Here is a 15826-nt window from a genome sequence, read left to right as displayed (position 1 = left end):
ATTGAAGATGATACAAACAAATATAAAGATATTCCATGCTCATGGATTGGGAGAACAAATATTGTTAAAATGTCCATACTACCCCAAGCAATCTATACATTTAAATCAATCCCTATCAAAATAACAACAACATTAAAAAAACAAAAACAAAAAACCCAGGGGCACCTGGGTGGCTCAGTCGGTTGAGCATCTGCCTTCAGCTCAGATCACGATCCCACATCAGGCTCCCTGCTTAGCAGAAAGCCTGCTTCTCTTTCTCCCTCTGCTGCTCCCCCTGATTGTGTGTTCGTTCACTCTCTCTCTGTCAAATTAATAAATAAAATCTTTAAAAAAAAACCCAAAAAACTAGTTAACAAGATGTTCATAGAAGACTTTGAAAAATTCCCAACATATTCTTGGGAATCTAGAAGGTCAGATGAATGTGTAAGGCTGTGCACAAGGAGATCTTAAGAGATTCACACCTAGATACATCATAATCAAACTGTTGAACACCAAAGTCAAAAGGAGAATCTTGAAAGTAACAGGATAGAAGCAATTCATCACATGCAGGGGATCCTCAATAATATTAATAGTTTATTTCTCATCATAAATAATGGAGGCCAGAGAGTGCCCATTTCTCTGTGAAAATTCTCCCTCTTTTCACACATGAGGTCTACCCTTCTTTGCTAGATTCTTTAACATACTGATCATAGTTCTTTCAAAGTCCCTCTGTGTTACTTGTAACATCTGGACCATTGTTGCCTCTGATTCCATTGAGTATTTCTCTTTATGGTAGGTCATTATTTGTGTGTGCATGTGTGTGTGTGTGTGTGTGTGTGTGTGTGTGTGTGTGTTTACATTTTTGATGGAATGCTCAACCTTTTCTGTAAACAAACAGTAGACACTGCAGTATAGATGTCCAGTGAAGGGTTTTCTTATGTTCTATAAGATCATTAGTAGGGGGGCTTGGGTGTCTTATAATGGCATACAGTTAGATTTTCTTTTTCTTTTATCCAAAGTGAGAATCATTTTCTCTTAGAGATTAATCAGTTCATGTTCTGTATTTATTATCTATTCCTAAATGAGAAATTACAAACTTTAGTGGTTTAAAACAATAAAGATTTACTGTCTCACAGTGTCTGTAGATCAGGGATCTGGGCACAGTTTACCTGGGTGCCTCTGTCTCAGGGCTGCAGTCTCATCTGAGGGCTCAGGGTGGCTCTGCTTTCGTGCTCCCTCATGCAACTGTTGGCAGGATTTAGTTCCTCACTAACTGTTGGCTAGAGGTCTCCCTCAGTTCTTTATTGTGTGGGCATCTCCATAAGGCAGCTCACAACATGGAAGCTTGCTTCTTTAGTGTGAGCAGGGGAGAGAGGATGAGCAAGACAGAAATCACTATTTTTTTGCAGTTGGAAAGGGACATTCTATCACTTTTTGCCATATCCTATTCATTAGAAGTTTGTCACTGGGGGGCGCCTGTGTGGCCCAGTTGGTTGAGCCTCAGAGACCCTTGGTATGGGCTCAGGTCAAGATCTCAGGGTGGTGAGATGGAGCCCTTTGTCAGCTTGTGCTGGGCATAGAGACTGCTTAAGATTTTCTCTCTCCCTTTACCCCTCCCCCACCAAGAAGTTTGTCATTAGGTGCAGCCCACACTCAAGGGGAGGGCATCACACAAAGACAGGAATATCAGGACATGGGCTCACTGGGGACCATCTCAGAAGCTGTCTACCATGTATTTATTGTGATAACTGACTTATTTTTTCCTTAATTTTATTTGGGATTTTCTATTTATAGCCTCTTCTCCTCCTCCCCTCATTTTCCTTCAGCCCCCACCCCAACTTTCTCATTGCTACATCTTCCTCCCTTCCCCATCTCATTTTACCTTACCCTCCCCAACCCTCCCGTGCCTTCCACTCTAACATCTGTCATCCTCCTTCCTCTCTTTTTCCTCCCTTGTCTTCCTCCTCCACCTCTTCTTCCTCTGCCATCCCTTTCGGCTCTTCTGAAAGAGTTCTTAGACACTGGTTGGAGTCTGTCAGTCTGTCTTCCAAGTTTTACAGCTTTTCTTTCATACATTTTATCTTTATCTTCTGTTGCAACATTCTGGATCACATTTCTGTGCTACTTTTTAATTTGCTAATTTCTGCCTTACTCCCCTCAGTTTAGGGTTTGTCTTATCCATTTTATTTTTTATTTTGAAGAAATTTAAATTCATAGTGTGGGGGTTGAGGGTTTTCGGGTTCCAGGTTCATAATTTCTTCTCTTTAAATCAGAAATTCATTTATCTTTTGAGTACCTTAAACATGCACTATTAAAATCCTTTATCACGGCGCCTGGGTGGCTCACTCAGTTAAGCATCTGTCTTCAGCTCAGGTCATGATCTTGGAGTCATGGGATCGAGTCTTGCATCTGGCTCCCTGCTCAGTGGGGAGTTGGCTTCTCCCTCTTCCTCTTTCTCTGCCCCCCTCATGCTCTCTCTCTCTCTTTCTCTCTCTCAAATAAATAAAATCTGAAAAAAATTGAAAAAAATCCTTTATCAATTGGAAATTTGAACACTGGCTGAATATTTGATATGTTAAGGAATTAATTTGGTGGGATATGCAATGGTACTATGGTTTGGTTTAGGAAAATACAAGTCCTTATTTTTCAGAGAAATATATTGAAGTATGTACTGGTGAAATGATCTGCTGTAAGAAATTTGGGGGTAGGGAGAGGGTGGGGAATATAGGTGAAACAAAATTTCCTTTAGTTTATAAATTTTGAAGCTTAGTGATGGCTATCTGGAGTTTTATTATTCTGTCTCGTGTCTTATTTTTGCATAATAAAAAATTTTTAAAACTCCTTTGTCATGATGTCCCATAAAATTAATTTCATCTGGAGTGAATTCATATTCCAGTTGCTGATTTTATTGGTAGCCTTTCTAAGCATCACATTTATTCACATATTTGGGATTTGGTTTGCAGGCTCATTTTGAGTAGGAAGTTTGATTTTTGTCTTGTTTTGCTTTGCTTTGCTTTCTCTGTCATTTTTGTTTCTCCCTGCCTAGCATTTTTCTGGTGATCTACAACTGCCACCCACATTCAGGGGCAGGTGTAATTGTGGCCTTCTGAGGCCCCCTCTCCTTGCTGGTACTAGTGGTGCTGCAGAACTGGGATGTGAGCAGGGGAGTTGATTCATATGTGGCCTGGGGCTGAGTGGACTGGAGCTGCAGCCTATGGGCTGAACCTCAGCCCTACATGGAGTCTTCTGGAATTTTTTTCATCAGCTTCTTATTCCTAGGGAGCCCTAGGTTCCAGGTGGCCAGCCTGGCTCCAGTCCCCCTGCTCAATGGAACAGGCTTTGTTCTGGCTGCCTCTGCTGACTCCAGACCCAGAGCCCAGCAGGCCTGGGGCTCCAAGCCTCACCTACTGCTTTGCATTCCTGTTCTGTTGGATGTTTTAATCTTGTTTTTGAACCTGGCCATGTCTTTTTGGTCTCCTGTTTCTCTATTTTATCTGTTCTTGCTATGTGTTTAGAGCAGGGAAGATGCATCAAAGTGTGAACTCACTGTGCTCTCTTGACTGGAGGAAGTCCTTGACTAAATCACTGAAGATTCCTTTCAATTCCCCATTCAAAGACTATAATCCAGCAAGTAGATCTTCATAATGGTGATATTTTGCCTTTGTACCAGAGACAGCACACTTTACTCAGTATTTTTTTCCCAGAAGACTGGCTTGGAAATCTCCTTAGAGAAAATAACAACCCGCTACCCCACAAGTTATTCTGCCTGTAGCCTCCCCAGCACATATCCCTCTCTAAAATTATCTTATTTTTCTGCACACACATTTGTCTCTCCCACTGGGATCTAAGCTCCATGAGAACAGAAACTCTTTCTCATTTCCTTTTTGTATCCACAACCCCTTTGCGATAGTGTCTGTCACGTGGTAGGCACTCAATAATGTTCTGATAAATTACTGAACCAATCACTGAAACCTGCCTGTGCCTCCTTAATTCCATGGTCATGCTGCGAAGTACCTGCTGCATGGCCTCTTGGGAGTGCTGGGAGTGCCGGGAGGCACGTATCAGACTGTGGCAGCTATGCAGAGTGGCCAGTGTGTCTGATGCCCGCCTTCATTCATTACAACAGCGTCGTGCATGCCCCCCTGCGTCAGTGCCGGTTAGGCACTGACAGCCAGGTGTTTGTATCGCATTCATTTGCCACAGCCCCTTTTCGTGTGTCACCTCCTGTCCATTGTCACTCACTGGATTTCATTATAGATCTCAGGGATGAACAGGGCGGGTAGGTGGTGCCTGTTAGCAGATGGGGCGGAGGCAGTGAGCCTGCCACCTTGCTGGCTCTCCATGATGGAGGCGAAGGCTTTGGGGATATGCTGAGGCAGGCCAGGCCCTTCTCACAGAGCTTCCTTTGCAGTGGGTGCTACAGACTCATAGCTCTCTAAAGTTAATCACTTACTTACTTGGTGTCAGCGTCATGGTGTTACAAATTGACATGGCTATAAAAGGACACCTCCATATCCTAATGTTTCTTCTTGTGTGTGAACAGTCTCTCTGTGACCTGAGGAAGCCTCAGCTCTGCGTCCCGTTTCTGACATAGAGGCCCATGCTGGCACAGGCCCAGGAACCATGAGCTGAGGAAGCATCCTGATGTGTCGGCGGGAGGGAGGGTGGCCTCCTCATCTACTGCCCCACCAACCTCAAGTGAACGGCAGCACAAGAGCCTCGTGGCAGTTTGGCTTTGAGATGTCGTCTTCCTGGTTGGCTGGGACTAGTGGCCAGAAAATGGCAAGTCTGGAGCCCCGGGAGATAGTCCTGTCTTGGCTGCTTCATTGTGTCAGACCAGCTTCTCTTCTGATTGTACCAGGGACAGCTGATGGTTAGGGCCCCAGATGGCTGCGCAGGGTCCAGCAGAGATTAGCCATGCTCCCATTCCTGGGACACTGCCTCGGTATCATGCTTTGAAAAATCCTGCGAGAAATCCCCAGCATTCAGTCTCACTGTTTGTATTTAGCTTTTCTGAAGTGTTGGCATTCCACAGGCATTCCAGAAGCCTCCTTGGCATTTTTAGATATTCTACAGCAGCCTCAGGAGCCAAGTTTCTGCTCTGTTTTCCATTCTGCAGGTAAGGGGGACATACCCAAGAAAAGGATAGCAAATTGCTCAAGCTTATGGGCCGGTCAGTGGTGGAGCATGACTGTCAGCTCTCAGGTTGTCAGCCCACGGCCAAGCCCTGCCGGCCGGGTCTCCCTGAGACGCTGCCGAGTCCTCTAAACCCAAGCCTTTCCTCAGGTGCTGTCGCTGCTGTCCTGTGCTTGGCTCCTCATTACTGGCCCCCTGCTGGGCTTTAGAAACTTTTCATTTCAGGGGAGTAGCATTGTCGAGGAAATGGGCTTTCAAAAACATCAGTTCTTGTCCTACTTGGTCTTTTTGAACAGTTCAAACCCATGCGCTGACACCATAGTGTGGTTTGAAGGAAGCAGCTCAGGACTTGGAGTCACGGTGAATTACCTTCATGGTGGGCCTCCATCATTGATTAGCTCTGTGCTCTTGGGGTCATGATAATTAAATGACACAGGAGCCTGAAATGGGGCTGGAGCTCACTGGGCCCTTCCACAGGGCTGACAGTGATCAGATGGCATTACTTCTCTGCACGAGCATTGAGCCAGCCCTCTGGGCTCTCAGATCCTGGGTGGGGGACAGGCCTTGGGGCCTTGTCCCACAGAGGTCCTGAGAGGCTCCAGGGCCATGGGTGTCCCAGGCAGGAGGACACTGCCGTGACACTCCCTTGGTAGAGGTCTGCTGTGACCCCACCTGTTTCTGCAGGGGTTTCCTTAACCTTCCACACAGTCCTGTGGGGCAGATACTTCTGCTTTAGCCTCGTATATTGTACCTGAGTAAGCTGGAACTAGGTCACCCAACTAGTTAAGGGTGGGGCAGGTCCCACCATAGGTGTGCTAGCTCCAGGTTGCTTGCCCTGATTAGGCAAGCCCCTCAGCTGAACTGTAACCTTGAGGGAAGGTCCTCAGCCATGTGCTCCAGCCGTTCTGTTTGTTCTCTGCCAGGTGGGTGAGGGAGCAGCTGTCTCTCCAGCTCTAGGGTTCTGGGGTTCTGATACTGCTCACCTTGACCTCTGAAGCAGGGAGTTTACCTCTCCAGAAGAAGGGCATTCTGGTATCCCTGCCTCTGGGAGCTCATGTGTGAGTCAGTGGCATGGTCTGGGCCAGGGGTGAGAACTCTGGCCAGGGAACAGCTCTGGCCCTTCCAGGCTGTGTGGTCTTGAGGCAGTGCAGCTCTGTGGTCAGGCCCTGCATCTGCTGGGGCTCAAACCCCAGTTCTTCCCTCGTAGCTGTGAGCTGAGACAGTCGCTTAGCCCTTCCATTTCTTCACCTACAGGGGCATCATAATATTCCTGCCTACCTTTTAGGGGTGTTGTGAGGGTCAAATGAGAAAGTCTATGGGAAGCACTTGGACCAGTACTTGGCACATAGTAAATACTCAGTAAACGTGAGTGCTGGTCTTCTGTGAAATGACTCTAGCAGCTATGCACCTTGAAGTCCTCTGTAGGGTACGTAAGTGATGTAGCATAGCGTAGGTTTTCAACTCATGATGGCTGCTCTTTGCATGGTCAGTGTCTCTGGGAACAGAATCTCCTTGGTTTTTCCCCACAGCTCAGCCCAGCTGCTGCCGGCTAATGTGGGCTTTGTTCTCTTCCCACTAGGCCAGGGAGCTGGAGAGCCGGGAGGCAGAGCTGATCCGCCGTGACACCTTCTGTAAGGAGCAGCTGGGGCGCCTTGGGAGGAAGGTAAGGCTCCTGTCGGCTGCCTTGGGGGGCCAGGTCCTGAAAGCCTCCACCCAGGGTTCACTGCCGCTGTGGGGCAGAGAGGACCCTGCACTCCCGATTCCCCACTTGCCCCAGCAGCTTGTCCCCCTGCGGACCTGCCCTCCTGTGCCTGGCAAGCACCATACCCCCACCCTTTCCACAAGTTGTATTCACAGACATAATTGGTTTTTTAATTGGCCCACTTTTTGTGACTGCGGCTGGCTGTGCTGTAGTTCAGTTTTAGAAAAAATTCACTTTCACCACAGGGCGGTGCTGAGACCTAGCCTACCTTTCTGGCTTTAGTTAAGCTGCATTGGATAAAAATAATAATAACGTGAAGTCTTGCTGTACAAATATATTAAAGTTGTATTATTGATTTTCTCCTGGGAGTTGGGGAGATCAAAGTGCACCATGGCTACACACTCCCTACTTTTCTAGGGATAAGCCTTTGAAATAAATGAGATTCAAAGACATATCATCATTCCTTTTTTTTTGTTGTTAAGCCTACAACGACTCTTGAAAATTCATTTGGTAACTTGCTTACTTTTGGGGGGCTTAATTTGTTGATCATGACAGGTTTTTCAAAGAAACAGCTTAAAACATGGAAGGAAATGGTTGGGAGGTTTAAAAAAATTGTTCTTCCTTCTGTCTGAGATGGCATGCCAGGCAACCTGAGCCATCAGCTTATTGCAGGCAAATCTTCGCGAATCGTTTGTCACGCTTTGGAGCTTTGAAATTGACAGTTTGCCTGAGGGGCTTGATTTCCATAGGGGTTTTCTCCTGTGGCATGGCACACTGGAGGCTGGCGGAAACGTGGATTTCTGGATTTCCAGGCGATGGGACAGGAGGGACACTCCTTCTTGCTCCGGGGACACTCCTGTCCACCTCCTGCAGGGTGTTTTAGGGGACGGGCAGAATTGTCATGTGAACACCCAGCACCGCCCGCCGGGGGTAGCATCGGCGTCATCCTGAAGGCCAGCAGAGCACCTCGAGCGGCTTACAGAGGTGGTCCTTAACAAGGAGAGGTTTCCTGGAACGACCTCCTGCCCAGGTTTGACTGTAGCTGTAATGACAAGGATTGTGATTTGAGATCCTGGAAAAGGGTAAAAACATTCCACCAGCCATAGCTCTAATTAGCACAGTTGCCCATATGTTCATGAGCGCAGATTTTTTTGTGTTGTTATGTGTGCAATTCTGCGGTCTCCTGCTGTGCTCCTCTTGCATTTCCCTCTCTGGGTTTGGCTCCTAGAAGCATGTTTGCGGGTGTCTGCTTGGGGTGAAGGGCAGTAGCCTTACAGCGTTTTTGTGTCTCAAATCTGTTTTCCCCTTGTCACTCTCCTTTCTCATCCCCACCGTAGTTCTCCTTCAGCCCAGCTCTCTGCTTTGCTGAAGGAAAGGAGATTCTCCTGGATGAGCCCTTCCTTTTCATCTGTTCTTCCCCTCATCCTACAGGGAAGCCCAGACTCCTTACATATGCAGATGTGGGCTTTTTCTAAAATGAGGTTTTCCTACATGATTGTGAAGTTATTGAATGCTTCCAGAAGGAGGTGCAAAAACATGATCACCTGCCTGACTCTTAAATACTAGCATTTTGCTGGTGATAATATACAAACGGAAAGCACCTCCAACATCCTGGAAACTAGAGATTGGTAAGGGAAATGGGGTGGGGGGGTGGGGGGTAGAAGGAGCACTGGAGAAGGGGGAGCAAAGAGGCACAGTCCTAAAACTTAATTGTACCAGTCTTGAGAAAGGTTTTCCATCTTCTCCGTGGATAATTTTATTCCCGTAATGGCTGGGAAGATGAAGAACAGGGCATCCGACAATCTTTTTTATTAGCTGTTGCTTTTATATAATTCTGCTTTCATTTGTTGAATACTCTCAGACCTTGACATTTTCAGCTTCTGTACACACAGCTTAAGGGCCTTCCAATCAGCAGGCTCCTTTCTTTTCTTTTTTTTTCCCGTTTCCTCTTAAGTTTAGAAACTGATGGTGGAAACCTGTTCAGGGGGAAACTTGGAACAGCTGCTGAATCATCCTCGACCACACAAAATAGTTGGGAGCATGGTCAGGGGCCAGGAAAGGTTGGGAAGGGGGCACAGAGGCCTGGGCTTATGGGGGTGCCATGCTGTGTCCACTGGCCTCTCAGCTGGAACCCTGCTGCCCTTCCGCCTGGAGGACACTGTTTTCGAGGGCTGGCCCGTTGTGATTGGCAAGTAGGGAAATCCTGTGCAGAATCTAGACTCATTTTCAAGGGGGAGGAGATGTCTTGACCCCTTTGTACTGCAGTATTTATTCCCTAGATGATTATTCTTGAGTGTGGAAATCATATTTTGTAGGGCTCCTATGCTTTATAATCTTTCTGAGTAATTGTTCCTCACGCCCACACTGCAAGATCTAAGTGAGGAGTGTTTTTCCTTTCATCACAGAGAGCAGTGAGCTGCTGGGGATGCCGGGGCCTGGTGAGGGTCTTATGGCACCTGGGAGCAAACCCCAGACATGGTGTTCACATGCAAGCTGTGAAGCAGTGGCAGCATGTGCTCACGGTGGACCTGGGCCCACATGCGGCCCTGCACCACTGCCCTTTGCGGCCACACTGTGTGTCCTCATGTCTCAGTTTCTTTGTTTATAAAATGAAGGTGCGGGTGCCTTAGAGGGACATTAGATGTCCCGTGCGGGACATTAGAGGAGGTAATGTCTGAAAGGTGTTGGCATGTTCCAGTGCCTAGCAAAAGTTGGCTCCTCTCTTTAGTGTGCAGTGGTTGTTGGCAATTCTCTTTCAAGTCCTAATGCTTCAGGTTTGGCTTAATAGGTGAATGTGTGTACACGTGCATAGATGTAGGCATGCTGAGATGGATTTTATCATCAGTGGGCGGCTGCTCTCTGGGATGCAGAAGCCTCCTCTCTGGGCTTCATTGGGCTTGAATGCCTGCCATGGCATCCGTCTGTCATTCAGGATGCAGAGGAGTAGAAGACGGCTCTGTGCAAAGCAGTATAGAGACCATGTGCTGCGCACAACTGGGTGTTTCTCATGTGCCTGACAGTGTTAGAGAACAGGACCATTTTCCATTTCTGTATGTTGGGCGTAGAGTCCAGGAAGGTGAAGCTGTGTACCACCTTGACTGTCAAAGGTGTGGCTACTGAACCTCTTGCCAGCTTAACTGTCCTCCCAGAGCCTTTGCTCAGCTGCCCTCTGTGGTTTCCTATAGTAAACTGAAGAACTGGGAGTAGACTTCACCCACACTCCCCCTCGATTCAGCTCTCTCGGGGCTAATGGTGACTTGTGCCCCATCAGAACCAGCAATGTCTACCGTCTTCTGGTGGAAGCCTGGGTGCCGGGTGGCTGTGAACCCGACAGCCATTGAGCTGACCACCCTGACTGGCCAAGAGTGTGTCTTCTGCCCTCAGCCACGGGGCCAAGTCGGGGAGGTGGTGGGGAACGAGCCCTAGTTCAGCCTCAATAATTTACCAGCCTTCTGACTCTGAGCAAGTTGTAAGTTCCAAAGCCTCAGCTTTCTTATCTTTGAAACGGGAATTTGAAGACTGACCTGCCAGTTGTTTGGAGGATGAGCGCTCATTTGTGTATGAGTATCTGATGCAGAACTATTTGGTTCTCTTTCATGTCATTTCCATCCTTTTCCCCCTTCTTTAATAAATGCATAGCCATTCACTAATTCCATATTTGTTTAATTCTGCTCAGTGCCCAGGGATGGCTCCAACAGTTGTGGTTCCTTCCTCAGGGAATTCACAGCTCAGTTTGGGAGGGGAGGGAGATGTGAGGAAGAGGACCCCAGGTGGGAGGATGCCTGAGTGCCCGCTCCCCGTGACCAGGCCTGGCAGCCCTGTAAAAATGGTCTCACTTTTTTCCAAACTCAGCAACTGCAAAGTGGGGAGTGCATTTTGGGGGTCTAGCTTCACAGACTGGAGGCAGGGAGAACCTGAGAAATATGTGGGTTCTTCCTGGATCTCGGGCTCTTTCTCCCAGAATGTAAATCTCTATTCCTGCCCCCGTTGGGTGCACATGCCATCCCAACATTGATATGTGAACAGTCAGCCCTTTTCCCGTTTTTTCTCTTTGCTTCTACTCCAGCTTTCTTTTTTTAAGGAACAACTGTCATGTGATCCTGCCAAGCCTGCAGCTTTCTCAGTGACAGCACTAAACAGCCCCCTGCCTGGTGTCCCTGGGGGTGCCAGTCAGAGTCTGTTCAGGAAAACAGGAGCTGCTCTAGGATGCAGAGGAAGAGGAGTTAAATACAGAGGATTCTGCTTTACAAGAGAAGGTGGCCCGTGGTAGGGAACACGTGGAGAGGGCCTAGCCTCACACATGTCAAGGAAATGCAGTCACAACCATAAGGTGACACCATTACATACTCAGTAGGACAGTTAACATGGGAGCGATGGACACCACCAGGTGCTAGCAAGGCCATGGTTAACCTGAGCCCTCACACACTGCTGGCAGAGGGTAAATTGGTGAAGCCACCTTAGAAAACTGTTAGCCATTGTCTGTTAAAGCTGGACACAGGCATACCCTATGACCCAGCAGTTCTGTGCCCAACAGAAATGTGTTCGTAGGTTCACTGAAGAACCAGACAAAAACCATGGAGTGTTCATTGCCGAATCATTCACAATTGCCCCCAAGGTGTCAATGGGAGAAAAGATAAATCATGGCAGTTGTCACAGTGGAGGCCCAGAGGGGCATGAGAATGAACAGGTTGTGGCCACAGGCAGCGATGTTGATGACTTTCCCCAACAGAACGCTAAGCAGAAGGGCCAGAGAAGAATACATCCACGTTGGATGGTTGTATTACCTGAAGTTCGAACACAGCGGAACTAATCGGTGGTGGTAGAAAGTGGCATAATGGTTATCTTTGGGGTTGTAATGAGGAAGAGAGTATGTAGGGGTAGGGTAAATATGTGGGGTAGGGTAAAGCTCCCTTTTTTGACATGGGTGCTAGTTCCACAGGTGGGTTCGGTGGTGAGAATTCATCAAGCTGTGCTGGGAGGTTTTGCACTTTTCTGTTAGCATGTTCTACTTTATACAAAGTTGGATGCAGCTGAGGAAGGCTGGCCTGCCTTAAGGCACCAGCCGTATCACCTGCCACCCCCTCTCTGCACTTTCCTAGGCCCTTTGCCCCTTGTGTGTTATAGCACTTACCACACTATCGTGTGGCTGTTGGCATTTTTGACTGTTTCTCCTTCCAGGCTGTGAAGGCCTGGAAGCTCAAAGTTCTTGCTGGTCTTATTCATCAGGGGTGATTCATCACTAAGGGCTGGGGATGCAGTGTCTGCCATAGAATAGGTGCCTAGTAGATGTTTGCAAGAATAAAGAAAGGAAAGTGTGTATGCACAAGCAGGAAATAGTGACGCAGTGGGGGTTCCGGGAGAGGGAGGAAGTCTTCTTGGTGGAAGCCGTGTTTAGAGAAGGAGCAAGATGGAGCAGGCAGCCCTCAGGGCAGGATGTGAAGAAGGCAGGGCTTCTGGAAAGAGACCCCATCCCAGGTGCTCCCAGGTGACTATTGGCAGTGGGTGGGGAAGCTATAAAAATAGATTGGGGTCACATCATGAGGGACCCAGATGACTGGCTAACAATTATAGCCTTCCTTTAGGATAATGTTGGGAGTTCTTGAAGAGAGCTGTCAGCTGGAGAAGGAGTTGTGCTTGAATGTCCAGAAGAATAATGGTGCCATTGAGAGAAAGAGAAAAATTCAGGTGAGCCATGACACTTGGGGAAGGCTGTGAGTTTAATTTCAGACCTGCACATACGAGGTAGAGATGGCCAGCAGATGCTTGAGAGTGTCAGACATGGAGTTCTCTGTCCCACAAGATGACAGCCACCACGATGTTATGAGCATCTGCTATGTGCCAGGCTCTTTTACATAAATTATCGCTAATCCTTGCAGCAACCCTGCAAGGTAGATTATATTACACATTTTACAAATGAAGAAACTGGGAATCAGGTTAAATGAGCTGCCAGAAGCCACGAAGCTGATGGATGAAGTCAGAGCTCTGAAGTCTCTGCTCTTCCCACCACGCCATACTGCCTCCCAAATCAGCTCGGGAAGAAAGTAGTTCAGATGGTGGTCAACAGTGCCAAATGCTACAGGCCAGGGAGGGCTAGAGGAGAGGCCTCTTGATTGCACTTTGAAGGACGTGTGAGTTGTGTTGAGAGAGCCTTTCCAGTATTGCCGTGGAGACCAAAGCCGGGTTACTTGTGGGGTTAGAGCTGCAGTGAGTTCGGGAAGTAGAGGAAACAGGTAGAGACCATTCTCTCAAGAAGTTTCATCGAAGAGAGAACATTGGTGATTTAAGAGGGAGTGACTTGACCATATTTATGGGAGGGGGAGAATTCATAATGTGTCCCTGAGTGGTCCAGTGGAAGCCAGGTCCCCACGGGGGTCAGAGGGCATGCATTGGGAAGGGCTGCCTTCACCCTAGAGGAGTCGCCCTCTGGCTCTGGAGGTGGAGTGACTTCTAGCCACGTGGTGAGCGAGCCATCTGTCTTGTTGGAAAAACTGCTGACCGCCAAGTGCTCTGAGTGGCCAGCAGGCTTTTCTCCTGAGGGTGGGCTTTGCTTTGTGTCAAGCTCAATGTTGGTACCAGAGAGGCAGAGAGGGGCTCACCACTTAGGATGCAAGACTGAGGCATGGCAGGTATTCCCAGTGTGGCATGCCTTGGAGAGAAGCTTCCAGAGCATTGGGAATTTAGAGGAGGGAACAGATAAGAGTGACCTAAAAGCAATGCAGCAAGAAATTGGCCCATGTGGGAAAGGAGCCTACCCCTGATCACTGTGAGGAACAGTTCTGTACCCAACGGACTTTTGAAGATTGTTGAGTCCAGAAGTTGTCCCCCCAGCAGCTAAGAAGGATACCCACACACCTGTTACCCAACTTGTACCACTTTTTCATAATGGTACCAGCATAAAAATGGCCATTTGTGTGTTCTCAACAGTGTACTGGAAGTGATAAGTGAAAAAACATACTGCTTAGAGATTCGGGACAGCCTTTCTTAGTGAGAATGGGCTTTTTATACCTGTGCTGGTGGGACCTGGGTCTTTTGATGGGGAAACAAAGAAACTGAGAACCATTGATCCAATCCAATTATTTTCACAGATAAGAAAAGGGCCCCAAGGCAGCTAAATGGTTTGAGAATCACTTGGTATGGCTGCAAGCACTGGGTTTTTAGATCTGGTGAGACCTGGGTTTGAATTACAACTTCACCACCTGCTGGCTTTACAGGCAAGATTAAGTCACTTAAACCCTGGAGCCTTGGGAGTCTTCATCTTTACAATGGGGACAGTAGTAATTATATTTTCAAGATAATAAAGGATGTGACACAGGACCTAGTCCGTTGTAATATAACTGTGGTATAAATGGCACCTGCCATTACTGTTACCAGCCAGATCTAATAATATAACTGTTGTTGCTCCCATTGTCCCCAGAGGTCACCTAGCTAATTAAGAATATAACCAGGACTCTGGTTCCTGGTAGCTGTGTCCATGAGTCTTACAGGTTTTCCACCATAGAGAGTAAGGGTTAGTCACAGGCTCTGGAGGTAGATGCTTTTAAATCTTGGGTTCTGCCACCGCCACTGCTTCCTCCACCACCTCTGGTACCACTGCCTCCTGGTCCCACACTACCTGCATCTACTCTGTACGTTACTTCTGGTGTGTTTGCCAGAGGTCTGTTTCTTTACCTCACAGTCTCCTCTTCACAGAAATCCTTTTATCTCACAGTAACCTGGGAGGTGAGGAGGGAGCAGAGACTACCCCTCTGTTGCACATGTGGAGAGGCGGTGGCCTTTCTGGGCCTTGTGGCCAGGCTTCCGTGGGATAGATGTCTGCTCCAGGAGCCCCGCTGAATGGGCTGTACCACCCCTCCTGACTACCTACAATGCCTAAGTTACATCACTTAGGTTTGGTGGGGCTGGGTGGGGGAGGAATGTTCATCACAGATGAAAATGAGGACGCTCAGAGAGGTTAAGGAATGGAGCAAGGTTTCACAGCCATTCAACTCCAGGTCCAAGATTTAGACAGGTCTTCCTGAATCCACGTCTGTAAAACAGGAATAGGAGTTCTCATCTATCAATAGGAATTGAGAGTTGCTAACTAACTCTCTGTCTCTGAGGCTGGCTTTCTTGGCTGGCTTTCTTGGTGTTGGCTTTCTTGGTGCTCAGTAGCTAACATTTGCTGAGTATTTCCCATGTACAAAGCACTGGCTGGACACCTCTCCTGAACTGCCTCCTTGGGCCTGCACAATGACCCAGTGAGCTGAGTGATAAAATGACAGCTGATCTTGTTTGAATCTTTGCTGTCAAAGGGCCAGGTGTGTTCCAAATGCATCACATGTTCTCATTCATCACATCTGCAAGGCAGTCCTGCAAGGTAGGAACTGCTACCATCCCCTCTGTATAGGTAAAGAAGCAGACTTTGAAATGGGCAGCAGTTGTCACGTGAATGATTTGGGATCATAGCAGTCAGTTTGCCGTCCATGGGCCCAGGCAGGCTAAATGCAGGGATCAGTTGTTCATCAGTCAGCTGCCCTGGTCAGCTGCTCAGAGTACTGTTTGAAACTGTATTAAAACAGGGCACCCAGGTGGCTCAGGCGGTTAAGCGTCTGCCTTTGGCTCAGGTCATGATCCCAGGGTCCTGGGATCAAGCCCTGCACCGGGCTCCCTGCTCAGCGGGGAGTCTGCTTCTCCCTCTGCCCCTCCCCCCTACTCCTGCGCACTCTTTCTCACGCTCTCTCTCTCTCAAATAAATAAGTAAAATCTTAAAAAGAAACTGAATTAAAGTGATCTATGATGGGGGCGCTGGGTGGCTCAGTTGGTTAAACTTCCAGCTCTTGGTTTTGGCTCAGGTCATGATCTCAGGGTTGTGAGATCCGGCCCCACGTCCGGCTCCATGCTCAGCAGGGAGTCTGCTTGGGATTCTTTCTTTTTCCCTCGCTCTCTGCCCCTCCCCCACTCACACGTGCACATACACACACTCTGTCTCTCTTGCTCTCAAATAAATAAAATCTTAAGAAAAAAAGATCT

General features: G+C 48.0%; 1 protein-coding gene across 2 annotated transcripts in view; it reads left to right on the top strand.

The window, feature by feature from the left end:
• Window positions 1–15826, top strand: part of CHCHD6 (coiled-coil-helix-coiled-coil-helix domain containing 6) — a 249918-nt gene that overhangs the window by 130852 nt on the left and 103240 nt on the right. Inside the window, exon 5 of one of the 2 annotated variants that reach the window (XM_027585263.2) lies at window positions 6695–6778. The exons of the other annotated variant lie outside the window; for it this stretch is intronic. Coding sequence (XP_027441064.1) covers window positions 6695–6778 — 84 coding nt within the window. The remainder of the gene's footprint in view (window positions 1–6694; window positions 6779–15826) is intronic. 2 annotated transcript variants of the gene reach the window in all.

Source organism: Zalophus californianus, chromosome 1 (assembly GCF_009762305.2).
Source record: "Zalophus californianus isolate mZalCal1 chromosome 1, mZalCal1.pri.v2, whole genome shotgun sequence".
Taxonomy (NCBI): domain Eukaryota; kingdom Metazoa; phylum Chordata; class Mammalia; order Carnivora; family Otariidae; genus Zalophus; species Zalophus californianus.
The sequence above is the reverse complement of the archived record's forward strand: the minus strand, read 5'-3'. Positions and strand labels throughout refer to the sequence as shown.